Source organism: Archocentrus centrarchus, chromosome 1 (assembly GCF_007364275.1).
Source record: "Archocentrus centrarchus isolate MPI-CPG fArcCen1 chromosome 1, fArcCen1, whole genome shotgun sequence".
In the NCBI taxonomy this organism is placed as follows: Eukaryota; Metazoa; Chordata; class Actinopteri; order Cichliformes; family Cichlidae; genus Archocentrus; species Archocentrus centrarchus.
The window spans coordinates 24,100,650-24,119,514 of NC_044346.1; the positions used below are offsets into that span (position 1 = coordinate 24,100,650).

Consider the following 18,865-nt stretch of genomic DNA (forward strand, 5'->3'; position numbering starts at 1 on the left):
CGGGTCTAAGGGGGTGTTGTCAAAACCTGCTAATGTGCATGTGGCAAACATGGGAGCACATCAAAGCCTTGGCCTTGTTTCTTCTTTTTGGCTGTCAGCGCCTTGAGAGAGTAAACTGAGGCACAAGGCCCTGAGTGTGAGGGCTGTTTGTCTTGACTTGACCTTGGTGTGTGCGCATGCGTGCATGTGTGCATGAGCGCACGTGTGCGCATGCATCTGTGTGGTGCACCACATCAAAGAACGATGGAGTGGCTCAGTTGTTATGACCTCTGACCCTGGCATGCTCCGAGACAGAGGGAGGGTGGTGGAGGAGGAGGAGAAAAAGACACAGTCAAACATGCTCACACACACAGATCCACAAGGAAAAGGGTGGGATACGCGCAGTCGCTAAATGTGCAACAGCTAGAAAAACAACCACAGACAGAGACGTAGTAATTTGTCTTGTTAACTTTTATAGGGACCTGTGAGCTGGGGCAAGTAAATCATTATTTGCACACATACTTAAATGATCACACTCACACATCCATGTGTGAGTGCGTACTATTCTGTGGTGCATCCCATCCTCCATCCTGTCTAACCTGAGTTTGTATCGCAGCGTCCTTTACTCAATCCACAGAAAATGTTCAAACTGATTTTCATTTGACTTTAGTATGAATGAACATGAAGAACAGCATTTCTTATCCCTTGGATAAGAACTTTATCTCTCTGCTTTTTCATCATTCGTACTTGAAACAAAGTCTTCAAAGGTGATCTACCCTCTACATCTTTTCTGCATTTATTTTTAGCCTGTGGCGGATTTAACCTAAATCCTTGACAAAACATCAAACGCTGGCATAGCATGTGTATGCATGGCGTATGAGTCACTGGATCAGCATATGTGTTAGTGTGTTTTAACATGTTTTTCCGACCTGCAGTAAATGAGTCATTCACTTTGTGCGTAACTGTAGACGCACATGTCTATACGTGTGTATTTCCTGAGTGTGTGTGTGTGTGTGTGTGTGTGTGCGCGCGCGCACATTAGCGTGTGTCACAGCTGTAATAACTTAGAGCTCCTTGGATTTCAGCTATTCTGTCACGGTCCATTTTAATGGTCCTTCTACACACATAAACAAATGAAAACAATTCTGCATACTGCTCATTTGAAAATAAGAACATCCCTTCTAACGATGGCTGCAGAGAACTGTGGTATGAACTTTGCGGCTGATTACCGCTGTCAGGAACGGTTACAAACAAGAGACCATCTTGCGATGGGATCACATCAGCCCCGCTGTCGGCTGCTAAAAGTGACGTCTTCTGCAGGTGCTGACAGCATGAATCTTTCTACAAGCGCAGGCATGTGTGTTTGCGAGGCATTCTGAGTGATTGAACTCTACATATGCTCATGCACATATATGACTGTGTGTTTGTCTCCCTTTGTGTATATATAAAACGGCCCCTGACAGCCATTGGGGGCAGCGGTGGTGCGGCCGGTGTGTTTGCCTTGGCAGCGATTCAGCATTCCACATTCCTCTGTGATATTCAGTACTGTGACCTCAGGAAACCCGCCCTGCAGAGAAGTTCTCTCTCTCTCTCTTTCTCTCTTTCACGTTCCTCCTCTCTGCAGATTTTCTCTTCCTCTTGCCACCTCCCCAATTCTCTCTGTTTTTGTCCTTTATGCCCTCCCTTTCTATCTTTCACTCCGCCCTCTTTTCATATCTGAGCTTGGGAAATCATGCGTCACCCCCCTACCCCCTGCCCCCCATCCCCCAACCCTCAGTTTATTTTCCCTCCTTCGCTCTTTAAAACTTTCTCCTCAGCATTACCCTCTGTCTGACAGAGGTCCCCTGACAAGGCACCTTTCTCAGTGCTCCCAGTCTGAACACACATCTTGTTGCTATCATGAAAAAGTCACAACACTGTCCTAGTCACTCAGTGGATCACTCAGATGCATATTTTTCCTTTATTAGGAACTCCCTCTGCATCCACAGTACAGCAGCCTGGATGGGAGTTATCCCCCCCCATGTCCTTGCCTGGTTCTTCCCTCATTCCCAAGACATTAAATTCTGCAGCTAGACTGTTCATATACACAACCAAATAAATAAAGAAACTGAATACAAAAATTGTATCTGTACTATTTTTTTTCTGAGACTCTGTGGCTGTTCTTCTGATCTCCCTTCCTATCACAAACTTTTTTTTCCTATCTCATGTCTCAACAAGCTCCTCCTCTTCTGACTCCTCCCTCTTCTTTTTCAGCCATGCCCACAGGCCCAGAGACATTTCACCTGAGATGACCCTACGCCCGGGGCAAGGCGGTTCCTCCTCCCTCTCTGCATGCCTCCCTCCTTCCTCTCCCTCTTAGCTCGGGCTGTAAACTACTAGACATACTTAAAACACATGGCTGCCACACCTGCCACCAAAAGGTAACAGGATGAGAGAAATACAAGAAATGGAACTACAGTGAACTAATTGCAGTAAATAAATAACATTATCAGCAGGTTTTTGGAGGCACAAAGTGTGCAAAGTCACCTCCACTGCATAGCAGTTAAAAGCCAAATCTATTTTAAGGCTGCAAATTTAAATAACCTCAGACAGTAAAAGACTAACACTTAAATACTGATCCTGAGGAAAATATAGAAGCTGTTATGAAGTTAAACTTATGTAAAAATCAAAGACAAATAAAACTCAACACTTTTTTTTTTTTTTTTTGGTTTAAACTTTAGAGTAAGTTAAAGTCTAACAGAAGCAACGAAAGACTAACCAGTGCAGACACTTTCCATGTTACACTGTAGCTATCCACTGAGTGTGACGTGTGCACTGTGTAGCTGACCTACATGCAGCAGAGTGGAGAGGAGCAGGGGTGAACTGAGGTAAAAGGGTGGAGCAGCCAGTCAACTACCTTATCTCCCAGTGACTCTGACACTTTCTTCAATTTCAAGTGTACCTTTATATGGCCTGATGTGTAGCAACAACCTTTGTAAACACCATAAGTCATAAAAAGTAATCACGAGAGTGAGGCAAAATAGACAAGAGAGGACAACCGACTTCCAGGAATACATTATACATTTATGTATGTGTATGTAGAGGTATGAAGGACAAGCACAAGTGCACAGTCAAACTTATGAATTTAACAATGTTTTATGAGTATCTGTAGATGTAGGTGTGTGTGTGTGTGTGTGCACCTTGGTTTTGCATCCTACAGTATATACAATACATTAAAGTATTAATAAGTAAGTGAGGGTTTTTCTGGGAATTTTTAAAACTTTGTATGAAATTAACAAAGAGGATCGAGAGCTTGTGTATATCCCTGTGTGTTTGTGAGTGGATATGTGTGTCTGTGTGTGTGTGCAAATGTGAGTAGGTGCATGTGCATATGTGTGTTTGCAAGACCATGAACGTGCATATGTGTGTGTTTTGGATTAAGAGCTTCACCCCTGGACCTCGAAATTAGATAGGGGATTAGTGGGACACATCCACCACCTGGCATTTTAAGCCCCGCAATTACAACAACAACTTTTAATCAAAAACAGCCACATATGTGTCACATACAGTCAGAACTCAGCAACTCATTCATCTTCCTCCTTGTGCTAGTATCTCTTAGGCTGTCATTGAACTGACCCTGCCATAACAACAGGCCACATGGAGGGCAGCTGGATGCTACAGTTTTTAGTCTGATCATGACCTATTGTATTAATAGGGATCAGCCTAGATTGGGACTTGTTAGCACTGCACACTATGCAAGGATTTAGCATTCAAAGTGACTTTTACTTGGCACAAGGCAAGGAGAAAGGATGTGAAGCACTTGCTGCTAGGCCTGGAGGTAGCTCCCTATTATCACCTGTGCAAGGTATTCACCATGCAAGGATCATGGCTCTATGCTTAGACTTATTATTAATGTGATACACCATTGATCACCTGGAAAAATCCTTTACTTCAGTTGTCGTGCTCAATGGGGTCAAAGATTGGGATTGGTTACAGAGTAACACCTCTGGAGCTGCTTGGTATTCAGTCTTGTTCAAGGCCATTTTAACAGTGTTGGGTGCTTTATGGCCACTAGAGCTTTAATCTAACTTACTAAGCTACCCTGCTGTTATCCAAACACATGGTGACAATGCAACTAAAGGCAAGCCTTGACTGTGACATGTTGACAAACACTTTAACCATTAAATAAAAAAAATTACATTACAACATAAATATGCTTAAAAATTATTAATATGCTAAAAAGCTGTGCTGGACGTTTTAAACTCACATCTATAGCTTCCAAGGCTCCTGTTGTCCTAAGGATGCTATACTAGTAAAGAATGCTGGTTTTTATTCTATGTAGACACATTATGCCAAAGAAATAAAAGCAGGAAGGCCACAAACCCCTGAAAATTCTGCTCCATTTCATGTAACAGTGGGGAGGAAGACACAGTGGGTTAGCAATCAAGCTAAACATAAACAGCCAGGCACCATGGAAGGAAAGCAAATCATGTCTTTTTTCCATGTACACCTACAGTTAAATATGTTAATACACATGTACAAAAGTCTCTTTGTGTTTAAGAGGCAAAGAAAACAAATGAGTTTATATACCAAGATTTGCTGCCAATACGGCAATAACCAAGACTCGTAGATGTATAGTATGGTAAGGCACATTCTGAGTGACTGTAATTCATATAGCACTGACAAAAAGAAAGAAAAAGAAAAAAGTATTTTAAGCCAACGTAAAGAGTAAGCCAAAATCAAAAAAAGTCTAATAAAGTGAAAACAAAGGAGGGAACAAAGAGAAGGAAACAGGCCTCTGCATTTTTTCTTTATTAACAAGCTGTGTTTCCATCCAAAATCTCAGATAGCAATCAACTACAAATTAGGACCAGATTTCTTTAATTGACCATCATGTCGCCTTAAAAGATGAAGTGCCATCTTGATTTACCACTACTTTCTAAGAAGGTGACAGAGAGGGAAAAAAAAAGAGGAAAGGAGAAACATGAGACAGAAGGGACTAAGGAAACTGAATAATTCGACTGAAAGAAAAAAAATGAACAGACAATGCTAAAACAGAGAACTTGAGACGGAGATGGAAACAGCGAGAGGCAGCGGGAATAGGAGAGAGGGGTGTAATTGCAGGAAAAAGGGCTCATTAGTCCGTCACTATCCTCAATCTAACCCTCAATTTAAGGTCAGGGAAAAGAAAGAGAGAGAGGCTCGAGAAAATGAGAGAATCAGATGAGGAAGGAGCAACTTAATAATAATTAATCTCTAGTTTATATAGTCTTAAATGATTCACTCTCAAACTTTTCTTTCTCTGTTCAACTTTGTACCTCTGTCCTCTTTAAACCAGCTGGCAGCTCTGAGGGTGCACGCTGCACCGTCATGCATCACACATCATATCTCCTTACACACCTCGTGTGACGAATGCACCGTCTCTCTGCCCCGTCTGAACTCACTTAGGAGTAAGGAAAAAAAATCACTGACTTTGTCCTCACAAAGAGGGGAAAACCAAGAAAAAGGACTAGTGTAAAATATAAGAGACCAAACCAGAGAGACATAATACTGTGCTCAAACTGTCCAGAATTCCCTCTAGCAAAGTTACTTTAAATCTGAACTCAAGACCAGGCAAATTGTAAACTGGTATTTTCATCAAGTGGAGCCCAACTTTTAACAGTGATTGGCCCAAGGCAACTTATGCATACTGACTCACAGTTTAAGAAAGCAGGGTGATGAGATATCCATTCCTTCCCTGCAGAGTCAATGTGTTGCCCTACCCACCCTCTGTGCAGTTAAGAGCTGGAATGTAGTGCACAGAAAGCAGTGGAGTTTCAGCCAGTCAGACTACAGAGCCTCCAAAAGGAGCGCTGCCTAAACCACCTTTTGTAGTCATAATTTTAAAAAGTGAGTCACTTTTCAAGAACCACTTTTAGCTTCTGAACATGTTCTGGATGCAACTTTAATTGGGTGAACCTCTGAAATGTGCCACCCACCTTTAACTGTTATGTGAAGTCTATAGGTGCACCACAAAAAAAGAACATCACAAGCACTCTGAAGTACCTATATAAAGAAGCTATATAGAGCTTTCTCTAGTCCCAAAAAGTGTTACGACTTCAGATGCTCTAAGTCAGCAGACCCTGCATTGTTTACGGTGCCACAGCAGGAACGTCTCGCTGGATAAAGCTGAGGTAAGAATAAGCACCACATGAATCCCTACTGTACCAGACAACCCACTGACTAGGTTTCAGCATTTTGTGTGTTTGTAGGAAAAAGGTGGGTGGATGCACCAGGTGCCAATCCATGCAAAGAGAAAATGTGCCCAAAGTGTTGCAGGATTTCCACTGTCTGGAGAAAGCACAAATAAATACAACCATTCACAAGTGTCCTTTTCTATTTAGCATACAATCTGGATCACACTAACATTATCATCCCATTAAGTATGAACAGTCTGTGTGTCACCTTTTTGTTTTGTTTGCAATTAAACAGGGTAAAACAGATGACTGTGCAAAGCCATGCACTCACACAGAAGCATGCAGTCACACACTTTGTGGATGGGAAAAAAAAAAAAAATCAATCTGAAAGGGGGGGGGGACAAAACAATTTACCATCATGTTTTAATTTCATTTGCCGTTCACATTGTTGGGCCACTGATGGTTGTCAGCATCAGTCATAAAACCATATTGCCTCAACAGATGCACAATGATGTAGACACATCATAATCATGCATTTATAGATCATACATGTTTTGGCAACTCATGCAGAGCCAAATATGTGCAGCTGAATATTTATACACCCCAGGAGAACAGCATTGTTTAAATAAATGTATACACTCATATATTATACACTGAAAATGCATCTCTATGCTGTCTTTCTCCCTCTCCTTCTCCCATCCCGCTCCCTGTTTTCTTTCATGTGGGAGGCAGCAATGGGCACCCAGCCATGCCACATCAATATGCGTACTGGTGAAACGCTTCCCCTGCTTCCCCCACGTTGCAGTTGCCGAGGCCTGCAGCAGTTGAAGCGGCAGCTAATGTCACCGGATATGGCAGGTCATGTTAGCTAGTAGTTAGTTAAAGGAGGTTAGCAAGCTAGCACTCCCACTGCGGCAGGCCACAACCAGGATGGCCTTGTCGTAGCAACCTGCCGTGGTGACAGCCCACTGATGCAGACAACGCCAGCCAGTGCCACCCCGAAGGCACCTTGGATAGCACCCAGGCAAGGTTCCCTGGGAGCCTGGGTTGCCATGGTGGCAGCCGAATTTGGGTCCAATAAACGTGAGGGGAACAGGCGGTGGACTGGGGAGGGGGGACTTTGGGGTGACAAGAAAGAGGACGGGGGGGTGGGGGTGGGGGGTTTGAGTAAAATAAAAAAAAGAAACAGCAGTGTAGAAAAATGTATTAATGGAAGGAAATTAAAATAAAATCCTTCATCCCCTATAAAAGACAGACAGCAACAGAGGAACTGAGATACCATGTGTGGTGGATGCTCCTGCTACCTACACAAAGAGGTTTTAAGAGTCTCTTAACACCGTGAATGACAAGATGAAAGTCTTGCATGTCTTCTGCTACTCCAAGGTTGTAAGTGAAAAGTATAAAGCTCAGCTGTCATATCCCTTGAGTTGCACAGTGACAGATGCACTTCTCATGTCTTACTCCACAAGGCTGCAGCTATAAACAAGATGTGCTCTTAAACGATTACAGACGAGTTAAAAAAAGAGTCAAAGTTGTTAACAGTCACACTCAAGCGTAACACAATGAAACACAAACCAAATAAAAGCTTTTAAAAGACGCTCCTCACTTGGCTTACCCGCTCTTCTCTTTCAATTAGAATTCACTAAGTGGTTGGAGGTGACTTAACCCTGATCTTTATATTCATAAATTCGTCTTCTGTTAATGAGAAAGTTTTCACTGCTGAAATGCGCCATAAGACTTTTTAGCAGTTAGTTTACACCTGGCTCCCTTGGCCGACGGGCTGACAAGCTGAATTATAAACAGCTGAAGCAGAAAGCGAAGCATAACACCTTGCTGTGGCCAGTTCACCACAGTGTCCCTGAGACCCCAAAAGTCTGCTCCTTCCAAACTCTAAATCTAAAAAAAGGCGCCTGCTTGGCTCATAGTACTGTAAATCATGCAAAGTAGAGCATAGCGCTTGGTCTGGAAAAAATAACCATGTATAATGAGCAGACCGAGACATATGCACATATGTACTCTCACACATATGCACGCCTGTGCTTACACACATAAAGCTTGCCAAAAGGCACCCCCCCCGCTACACTGCTTTGTACTAGACACACAAACACATACTGTCTTTGGCCTAGTCCTCAATTCTAACCCCTGAAAACAGCATCCTTTCCTGAATCCATGCTAGTGATAAAGAACAAACAAAAACACACTATCTCTGCCCCCACCTTACTCCACTCACTGAGACTCTGTCCACTTTCCACCTGCTCTGCACCCCCCTTCAAGCTCACACAAACATGAACGAACACACACACACTAATGCCATTCCACTCCAAACTCATCCTGTTATCTAAACAAGCGCCGTCCTCTCGTCAGCGTCAGTGGGTTCCTTTCTCTGTCTCCTCAGAGAAAAGAGAGACTCTCCTGTTCACAGATGAATGGGGTCTTTTGATGAAGCGCCGAGCCTTGTTTACTGCCACTCCATTTATTTACCGGCCTGTTTTTCAAGTCGTCATTGAGGGACACTCTACCAAACACCCCCCGTGTCACACACACCCCCCACAGCCCGACCACATCTTCATCCGCCAACCCCCTCCATCTCATCCTCTACTTAACTACACCCCCTGTTCGCTCAACATATATACAAAATATACACACTATCCCTGCTCCCAATCCCATGTCGCTCCCTATCCCGTTTCATCCCGCTTTCTTCTCCACGTCTAGTGTCCTAGATCTGTGTCCAAACTGATTTGAAGCTTACTCGCTTTCACAGACGCATGCCAAATTTGATTCTCTGCATTCTGTTGTGCTTCTCAGCTAGCTCTCTCAATCACCCCCCTCCACCCCACTTTCTGTCTTCTCTAAACTGCTCTCCTTCTCACGGTGTAACAAACATCAAACAACGCCTTCATGAAGGTTTTTCAGTAAACGAGGAAGACTGGCCTTCTCAAAAAAAAAAAAAAAAAAAAAAGGATCATCTCAGTGTTATGATGTAAAATGTTTTAACTAGAAAATAATAAGGAACCAAATTCAATGAAATGGTATGCAAACATCATAAGTGAAGGGACTAAATTTACACTGAAGGGAAACTAAGTTGCAGTCAAGCCTGATAATTACATATAAAGTGCATGTACTGATTACCATTTTATTTAAAAAAAAAAAAAACAGCCTAAAACAAAAAAAACTATGGGATTAAATGCAAACATAAAGCGTGTTAATAGGTCTTTGGCTGCTAAATAAAATTTTAAAAAGTCAGGGTTCAAAGCCCTGTGATGGCCTGCGTTCATGAAAACCAAGGATAATGGTCCTATTGAGCGCTAAAATGTTTGTGCTTACAAGTTAGAATACATTTTTTTCTGTAGCTGCAAATAGAAGTCCAGGGTGCTAATGAGGCTAGGGGAGGGCATTCATTTGAACCCTAAAGAGGAATAAAAGAAAAGCGGAAAAAGTGAAGGAAAGAAAAGAGAAGAAAGAGAGGATCAGAGGGAGGAGGTTGGCAGGGACTATCATGAAAATTTGGCGTCTTCCATGCAAAGAGATAGCATCGTGCCAAAAGCGGCCGCCGACACAACTCCTCTCACTTTCAACATTAGACTCCTTTGCCGTGTTAAACTCGCCCACATAATAATTTCATTATTCTTCAACCCACATGTGCAAAATAAAATGAAATAAAGGATATTTTTATTTCTTCTCTCTAAATTGGTACCGACCCAACTTTTAATTCAACAAAACAAACTCAGCAAAACCACTTCTCTTAAGAAAAATAAATGTGGGGAAATTTTTAATAAAAACAACAGTAATGTAAGTAATAGTGCCCTGGATTTAAAACACAGTATTGAGATACTTATTATAGCATGACTATAGCTGTGTGGCACTGAACAGTGCCATTAGCCAGACTCAGCAGCCTTTGCCAGGGCCTCGCTGTGAGTGCAGCCCGGTGAATAAGCCGTGTTCCCTGGCTCTCCCTCCTTTCTGGCTGGCCTGTCTAAGAGTGAGCGTTGGCCATAGAGACTCTTTCTCCTGCTCCTTCTCCTCCTCTTCCTCCTCATCTCTGTCTCTCTGAGGTCGGGAAACCCTCCTGAGTGGGTATATGGTTTTTGGGGACAGACACATTTCATGGTTGGCGCCGCTACAAAAGCCTGAAAAGAGACCCGGCACTGGGAAGACACAGTATTAATACAGACAATACCTCCCCCTCGCTGCTCCTGACTCTCTTTTTCTCAATAACCGCTTTCTTTTCATCTCTTTTTCTTTCTCCCCCCTTTTTTGCACTCTAGTTTTTCTCCTAATAAAAAATGTTAAAAAGCCCACTCAGCTCAAGTAAAGAATGCAGTTTTATCACTGTGTGGCATAGCTTAGCCTACACCTATTTTTATTTAACAAATGTTACTGTGTTTTAATGTGCAATTAAATCTCAACAGTAGGTATTAGATTGGGCTCGGCGGTGTGTGAAAACACTCGTCTTTCCTTTAGAATAAACAAAAACTGCTAAGCATGTATTACATGCCAGTCCAAGAGTGATTTAGTCAGAAAAAAATAGTAAAAATGTGTCACATTATTAAATTATTAAAAATAATAAAGATACATTTGCCTTAATTTGTCTAATATATTTCAAGATATTACACTGAACACATCACAACTGGACCCAAACATAAATTATAGGTTATTTTAATTTGTGGAAATATAAATTATAACACAAAAGCTGTAAATGAAAATGAGCACTGCACTAAAATAAAATGCTATAAAGGAAAACGATACACACCATTAGTATTGAAGGAAATCTAAAATACTTAATTTGGTACTGAAATAAGTTTTGTCCTTAATCACAAAAGAAAACCAAACAAAGAATACAAAGCTGAAAATGTCTCTGTTTTTTTCTGCTTCTCTACCTGGTTTGCATTTACACCGCAGAACTTCTTCTCATAAGAAATATGGAATATCTGACAGCTGAGTTCATTCAAAAAGGCACAGGGCATCCGAGAAAAACCAATAAAAGAGCCAAATAGCACAAACTGCCTTATTTGTCTGTTCCACCATACTGATGGCCTCCCAATTTCACTGGAATAATCTATTTACCGCATATCTCCGACGCTGAAACTCTTCACACAAAAGAAAACAGATGCGGGTAGGCCAGAATTGTTCATGGGTTTTACTCTCTCCCGAGTCAGGCACAGCCAAAGAAACGGAGGCTTATGATCGTTATGTAAAAACCAAAAAAGCAGGGAGCTTTTCTAGGACAAAGGCACCGTATCAAGGAGCATGCCAGTTTTCACTGGTCAATTTAATGGGAGACCAAACATAACAACATTGTCTTTGACTCGCCTTTCTCATGTTTTTTTTTTTTTTTTTTAATTTTCCCTCAAGTCAGCTTGTGTCATCATGGTCTCATGAGATAAATGCAGACCCTGCGGTTTTGGATCAATCTATGTACGTCTGTGACACCCCAATGTTAGTCTCGCGTCTGTGTGTGTGTGTGCGTGTTTTGGAGCGAACGAGTACACAACAGGGCTTTGGCTAGACCGATACCAATAGCTATCCAAATACACAGACTTTTTTCTGAAGCCAAGAATAGTGTGAGAAGACTCCCTCTCACTCTGTCTCTCTAATGTGACGGGGCTCTCCCTCCGTCTTAACCCTTTAGATTTGATACATAGCCACCTCAACGTGTCCCTGAAGCCAGACAGAAAAACAGAGATGCGCAAAAGACCCGACTAAATGAGAGTCATCAGTAAACATTTGCTGATGCCAAAGCTGCTCTGCATGTGGAGAGCTTTTCTTAGCCGACGTGGGCCCTGTTCCCACAACACACACAATGCAAAAGCCTCAGACCTAACCGACCCCCTGAGTGTCAAGATTTCATTTAATAAAAACTTCACTCCTGACGGCCATCCTAAGCTGCGCTCGCGCACAAGGATAGTCCACTCAACCCTTGTGATGTCATGGGAGTCTGAGAAGAGATCCAGGAAGTAATTAACAACAGATTATTTTCACAGGGAAAAAAAAAAGGGGAACTATGCAGAAGTGAAGACCTGTGGAATCCATCAGAGTATTCCCTCAACTCTGAATGTGTCGCAAACAATTCATGTGATTCCTGAGTGTCAGGATTTCTTTTTACTTGGTTTCCCTCCCTTTCCTGTTACTACATTTTCACCTTTTTTCTCACACGTTTAATTACTTTTTTCATCCCCATAAATTCAGAGTTTTGCGCAGTGATGAATGCAAGTGGTGTTTTATTTGTGAATCCTTGCTGCGGTCAGTGAATTGGCCAGGGGGCTGGCCACAGCACTAAGGCTTCTCTGGGCTTTCTCACAGCAATGTCCAAGGCATGACTACTGCTATAGTGAGAGGGGGGCGGGATCTGGCACTGCGGAGCGTGGAGTGTGGAGCGGTCATGGCAGAAATGGCACGGCGAGCACATTTCACACCTCCCTCAGAGTGACTGCAAATTTCCTGTACTGCACTTTTGATTGGAAACACATTCGAAACATCTTTTCATGATCACACTTACGGCGTACAAAAGAAAAGAAAAAAAAAGAAAAAAGCTTGGAAGAATGAGGTCCAAGCTATGACTAAGTGCACAGAGCTAACTTTGGACCTGACAAATGTTTTTTTTTAATCTTCTATTTTTCCAACCTCAAATAAATCAGAAATGTGCTGAGTTTAATCTAAAACAGTCCAAAGATTATAAATCAAATAGTCCACTGAATATTGTGAGGAGGAGCAATAACTTTTCCTCAGATGGTGTACAACTGGAGCCACCTATGCAGTAGTCAGACTAACAGAAGTGAGAACTGCGTCTTAGCTAGTACTGTGAAGTACATGTAAGCCTATCCAGAGCGCTCCATTCATGGGCTATCAACTGGACACTGCTAGTGTTCGGTGCTCTGGCAGACCCTTGGCACTTCCGGGCCAAGAGATCACTATCTCCATTATAATAATCCAGTCAGTCACTCTTAATAAACACTAAAAATACACTACTCACTGTACTGCACCACAACCCCTCTTTCCCTCTCATCTATTTTCAGCCAGAATTTCACTTACAAAGTCATTCAGTTTCAAAAACATGTTGCTCTGTCTGTTTTATTTATTTTTTTTACTCTTTATCTGAGGTGCCTGAAAACAGGCGGAGAAGGTTTTGTATTGTGGCATCGTGGTTTGTTCTGTTACGGCTGCGGTGTGTTATGCTCTGTAACAGAGAGGATCTCAAAGGCTGGCTGGCTGCAGAACAGTCTGAGAAAGCCTGACGGCAAGCCCAGAGATTCCCCGTGGCAGCTTTTGCCACTCTGTCATAAACAAAACACAAGACGTCTTTCTCTTCTTCCCACACCAACGGGGCCCGGGTGCTGCCAAACAGAACAATCACTATTGTAGCCTCTTCTGCTTTCCAACGTGCTCTCTCTCCCTGACTCTCTCTCCGTGTCTCCTACAATATAAACAAAAGAGATCAGCGGAGGCTTTACCTCTGTGAGAGCAACAATGAAGGCGATGTTTAAGGAGACAAAACAAAAGTGTGCACGGGATCAAAGAGGAACGAGGAAGACAGAGATGCTAAAGACCGACAAAATACAAACCAAACAAAAACAAACAATGAGCACATCTTGTCATTCACTGTGCGACTGAGGGGAAAAACACACACAACCACACATCACTGTAACAGATAAGTACAGCGGAGAAAAGGAAGGCCTTCATGCCCATTTCCTATATCCAACTTAAAAGTAAAGGGGAGACAAGTGTGCTGACCTTACGGAACATTTGCTCTTTGTCTCTCCTTCTGTCACTCTATCTCTGCCTGTAGACCCCAAAGCGGCTCTCCAACAAGGACTTAAACTGAGCATCGGCTCTTTGGAAGAAGATAAAAGTGCAGAGGCGCACTGTATTAGCCAGATAAGATAAGAGAAAGCAACCAGTAAGTCGACCTTATGAATGGGCAGCGCACTGGGCAGCCTCTCCAAGCAATCATGTGTTTTATTGTAATGCACGTCAACAATTTGAAAACTGGCCAGCTGACAGCGTCAGAATAGGTAAAGGAAATTTGGCGTAATTCATTTACAGCACATTTGCGTGTATGCACACGTCACAACATCTGTGGCAACCTTTACCCAGTAGGTTTTTGAAAATCCATACAGTTTTAAATCACGTATACTAGTATATACATAGAATTATACCATAAATAAAATATTTTCTGCTAATCATTGGGCTGTTTTTTATTCCTGCATCCAGCATACCATTTTCCTTTCTCAATAAATGTAAAAAGACTTAAAGAAACCTTTATTTTATCAGCCAACACAGTTTTAGAACATGTGTATCATTTGATTTAGAATTTTTTTTTCATGCATTGCAACATATGATTAAACAAATTTTGTATAACTTATTTAAACATTTTTAATGGTGTAAAATTTAACTGATCCTCAATATGCAAGTACACAATAAATCATTATAAGAACCCTTTTTCTTAATTAAATTTGATTATTAGTCAGTGAAAAAAAATACAGTCAGTTATATTTAAAAAAAAATATGGCTGATATATTCTTAGTATGCTCTAATATGGCCGCAACCTATGGTTTATTACCGCCACAGAGACCAACAAAGTGTAGCTGGAGCTGCTGCCAGGGTTTGGCTCAGGCTGTGAGTTATTTGGCCTGGACTGATATTTTGTGCGTCAATGTGTGTGTGTGTGTGTGTGTGTGTGTGTGTGTGTGTGTGTGTGCGTGCGTGCGTGCGTGCGTGTGTGCACGTGTGTCAGAGAGAGAGCAAATGAGACAGAGAGAGAGAGACTAAGGATCACCTGTGATAGCATTTGGCTACAGTAAGGTTAGGGCCTAGTGTAAGAGTTGTGCCTCAGCACAGACGAGTGTGTGTGTATTTGGGCAGTGAATGGGATATGCTGTATATATATATGTGCGGGTTGAGTCACTGTTTAAAATTTCCAGAAAATTCCAGCTGACATAATATTGGGTCATGAGTGTGTTTGTATATGTAGCCAGCAAATGGTTAAGCAGTGTGTATTTGGAAGATTTGGCTGTGAGCTATATTAAATGTGTGTGTGTGGCTGCTTTTTTTTTTTTTTTTTTGCAAAGTGGGGGGAAAAACTACAACACAGCCAGTGTTTTGGCCGTGTGTGTGGAGTATGCGCACTGGAGGCTACAGTGATGTTTGGCCGGGTGTGAGTGTGTGTATCTATGATGGTGGCTGCGATACAACAATGTTTGGCTGTATCAAACTGTATCTGTGATAGTCCTTGGCCGAATGTGTGTGCTGTGTGGGTGTGTGTACGCAATCGTGACTAAAACCGTGTTTGGCTTTACGTGTGAAAGTGCGCTGCAGAGATGACAGAGTTGTTTTTCTTTTCTTTTTCTTTTTTTTTTTTAAACAAAACAAAACAAAACAAAAAAAATAAGTGTGTGTATCTTTATTTAGCTGTGTTTGTATATGTGTGTATGGGTGTGAAGGTGGCTGCAATAGTACTGGCCGTCTTTGAGCATTGGCGTTTTGTGTGTGAGCGTGAGTTTGGCAGCCAGGTCCAACGTGGTGCTAATGTTCAGGCAGACGGTGAAGGCGGCAGCAGCCTGCGGCCTGAGAGCAGGAGGCTCACGGCTGTGTTCGCTTTCTCTCTCCCTTTCCATCTCACACACACTCACACACACACACTCACAACCTGGGCTGTGGCCAAATGATGATTCCCGGCTACAATGGCCTTACCATGGCACATATACCTCGACAGACTGTGTACAATACTATAAACAGGGACTCTTCTTTGTGCAAAATTCATTGCGCAAAAACACCGAATTTGACAGTGGTGATCATCTCATAAAAAACAGTCACTCAAACACACACACACAGACACACACAGGCAGGGAAATTCTTTCCTATAAAAACACACACACACAAAATACATGCTCATATGAAGCCGCAAATGCCTCGCTCAGAATAATGAACGCATACTTGCCAGAGCACGCTGGACGTATGCCCCTGACACACACTAACAAATTCTTTTTTATTACTGTTGATGCTACGTTGTCATGTAAACAAACCCCCAGAAACAGATGAAGAAAAGAAAAATATTAAAAGAAGAAGAAACAAAACTACCCGTTGTTTTCTATGGAAACAAAACCAAGGAGGGACTTTCACTTTCTTAATCTGAGAGATAAATGTTTACTTTCTTCTGGTTTAAAAAAACTTTTTGGAAGAAAAAATTTGACACTAACTGAGTTATAACTTTAATGTTCCCACTGTAGTAGTAAAAATGTTTGAATTGTTTCTCTGAAAATTATTACACTTACATTTATTTTTACAGATTTTCTGTCACTTTCTCTATTTTATTATATGACAGACGAGCAAGTGTTAAAGTATGCTCTTGTGTTTACCTGAGTAATTATTAAAATGTGAGTGCACACCTGTATGTACACTGACCATGTGTGATGACTGTTTATGTGTTGGCATCCCTCTCAATTTGTATCTAATGTCCAGTTGGCCACATACCTGGCGTGTGGACGAAGTAGGCCAGGTAGAGGTCCAGCTCCTTGACGGACACTCCGATGTGGTGTGGCTGGACGCACAGGCCAGGGTTGGTGCACTGCGGTGACTTGACCAGCCGTTCTCCATCCGTGCTCTCCAGGGGGCTGCCTTTAAACAGGATGACCATCACCAGGTCCAGCCGCCACACCTTGTCAGCCTGGCGCAGGCAGTCGATGCGACGTATTTTGCCCTTCTGGTCGGGGTTGGACAGCACGCAGCAGGGGGGCTTTTTGCCCGTGATGGTGAGCACAAAGTCCTCACGGAACTCAGGCCGGATGTCCTTGCGGAGCTTGGCCAGCAGGCGTGAAGCCCACTTCTGCTTGATCTCTGGCTTCTCTCCCAGCAGCTCATCCTTCACTGCGCGCTCTTCCTCCTTGGACATGCGCTTCTCGTGCTTTTTGAAGTATTTACGCTTGCGGGCCTGCAGGTTGAACCAGGTGTAGGCAAAGGCGCGGACATGGGGCAGAAGGGCCTCGATGAAGGGGTGGAATTCATCCTGGATGAGGGAGGAAGATGGGGGGAGGGTGGACGAAGAGAGGGAGGAGGGGGGGAAGCAGGAGGAGGCATTGGAAAGAGAGGGGGAGAATGGGGGAGAGAAGGATGGGGAGAGAGGGAGAGGGGGTGAGGAGGGGAAGAGAGAGGAGAGGCAGTTAGCACCGGCGCGCAGCATGGAGGAGCGGCGCCTGCTCCGTGTGAGTGGAGGGAGAGAATGAGAGAGGCGCAGAGAGAGAGAGAGAGAGAGAGAGAGAAAATGAGAGAGAGACAGAGAGAGAGAGAGAGAAAGAGAGAGAGAGAGAGGAAGACGGAAAGATACTTCACGCTCTCTAATACAGACACATCACACTGAAAGACACACTTTACAAACCACTGAACAACACAACACTGAATGAAGTAAGATGATGAGAAAATGTGAAAGGCTCCACTATGAGCTATTTGTTTGTCTGCCTAAATAAAAATCAATAAGTAAATATAAACAAATGTATTATTTCTAAATAAAAACACTGCCACACTAATCCATTACTAAAAATAAACAGTATTATTCTCAAAACCATTATTACTTAAAAAAAAAAGGCAAGTTAAAAAAAGTAAAAACATGACATTTCTCAAACATAATTCAAACTGACCACATAAATTATCTAATGCTTAAAACACTGACATAATCTGGAAGAACTCACATGCCAAATCCTGATTAATAAAATTAAAGGCATAACACTGAAAAGCCACAACATAAAAGATTTGTCTATAAATAATATAACTGTGTCTGCGCTCAAAAATACTGAACAGTGATAATCAAAAATATATATGCAAATAAAACAAGAATTACATGGTAGTTACCATTTTGCTCTCTCATCATAAATTCACCCCGTCGATTGCAAAGAAACTTAAAATGCAGAACCAGTACAATAACTGGATCGTTGAGTCAAAAAGGCGCTGAAATAATGCTGCGTATATGAGAAAACAAAAGACTGAGGAAAAAAAAAGAAGCAAAAAAAGAAGCTGATAAACTGTCCAATAAAAGCAGCGGGGGGCCAAAAAGCTGAGAAAGAGGAGACAGGCCAGGGGGCGCAGTGTAATACCAGCACAAGAACACAGGAGGTACTGTAGCAAGAGCTGCAGGAGAGGTGCTGTGCAAGAGCACAGCAGAAGGAGTGTAGAAAGTTTAGCAATCTCTGTGTCTAAAAGGATGAAAAAAAAAAAGGAGCTGGGTGTGCACAAATAAAATAAAACAGATATTGCAGAAAAAATGATAAAATTATCAAAAATTAAAATGAGCTTCTTTGTTTGTTTGCAAAAATATGCAGAGAAAATATCTTGATGAAAAAAAAATAACCAAAAAAAAAAAAAAAATGGTTGGCAAAGCAGCGCGTGCTATTGGTTCAATTCTGATCTGCATAAGACTCACGGAGAGGGAGAGAGAGAGCTGGACAAGGGGGGTGCGGACAGAGGAGAAGAAGAAAAAAAAAAAACAAAAACAAAAACAAGAGGACCGAATCAATGTTGGAAGACTGTGCACGACCGCTGGCAAACCCGAGTGCAGCTTCTTTTTTCCCCCTCTTTCTCTCCAACTCTGTCTCTCTCTTTCTCTCTTCCTCTCCACTTTCCGTCTCTAACCATTGACTGAGTCTGTGCCAACATGCAGAGGGCCCACCTATTTGGCATCGAGTCTCAAACAGCCCAGCCAATACGCACGCTCCCAGCACTGAAAGGGAGGGAAGAGAGAGATGGCA

The 18,865-nt window shown here is 42.4% G+C and overlaps 1 protein-coding gene across 10 annotated transcripts in view; it reads right to left on the reverse strand.

Moving 5' to 3' along the window:
- The window catches only part of LOC115797239 (nuclear factor 1 X-type-like), a 114,932-nt gene that overhangs the window by 63,722 nt on the left and 32,345 nt on the right, over positions 1–18,865 (reverse strand). For 7 of the 10 annotated variants that reach the window (XM_030754279.1, XM_030753942.1, XM_030754084.1 and 4 more), the window contains one exon: positions 16,602–17,133. In XM_030754279.1, coding sequence (XP_030610139.1) covers positions 16,602–17,133 — 532 coding nt within the window. Of the gene's footprint in view, positions 1–16,601; positions 17,308–18,865 lie in introns of those variants that run through there. The other 3 variants (XM_030754013.1, XM_030753869.1, XM_030753795.1) reach the window with 1 other exon arrangement.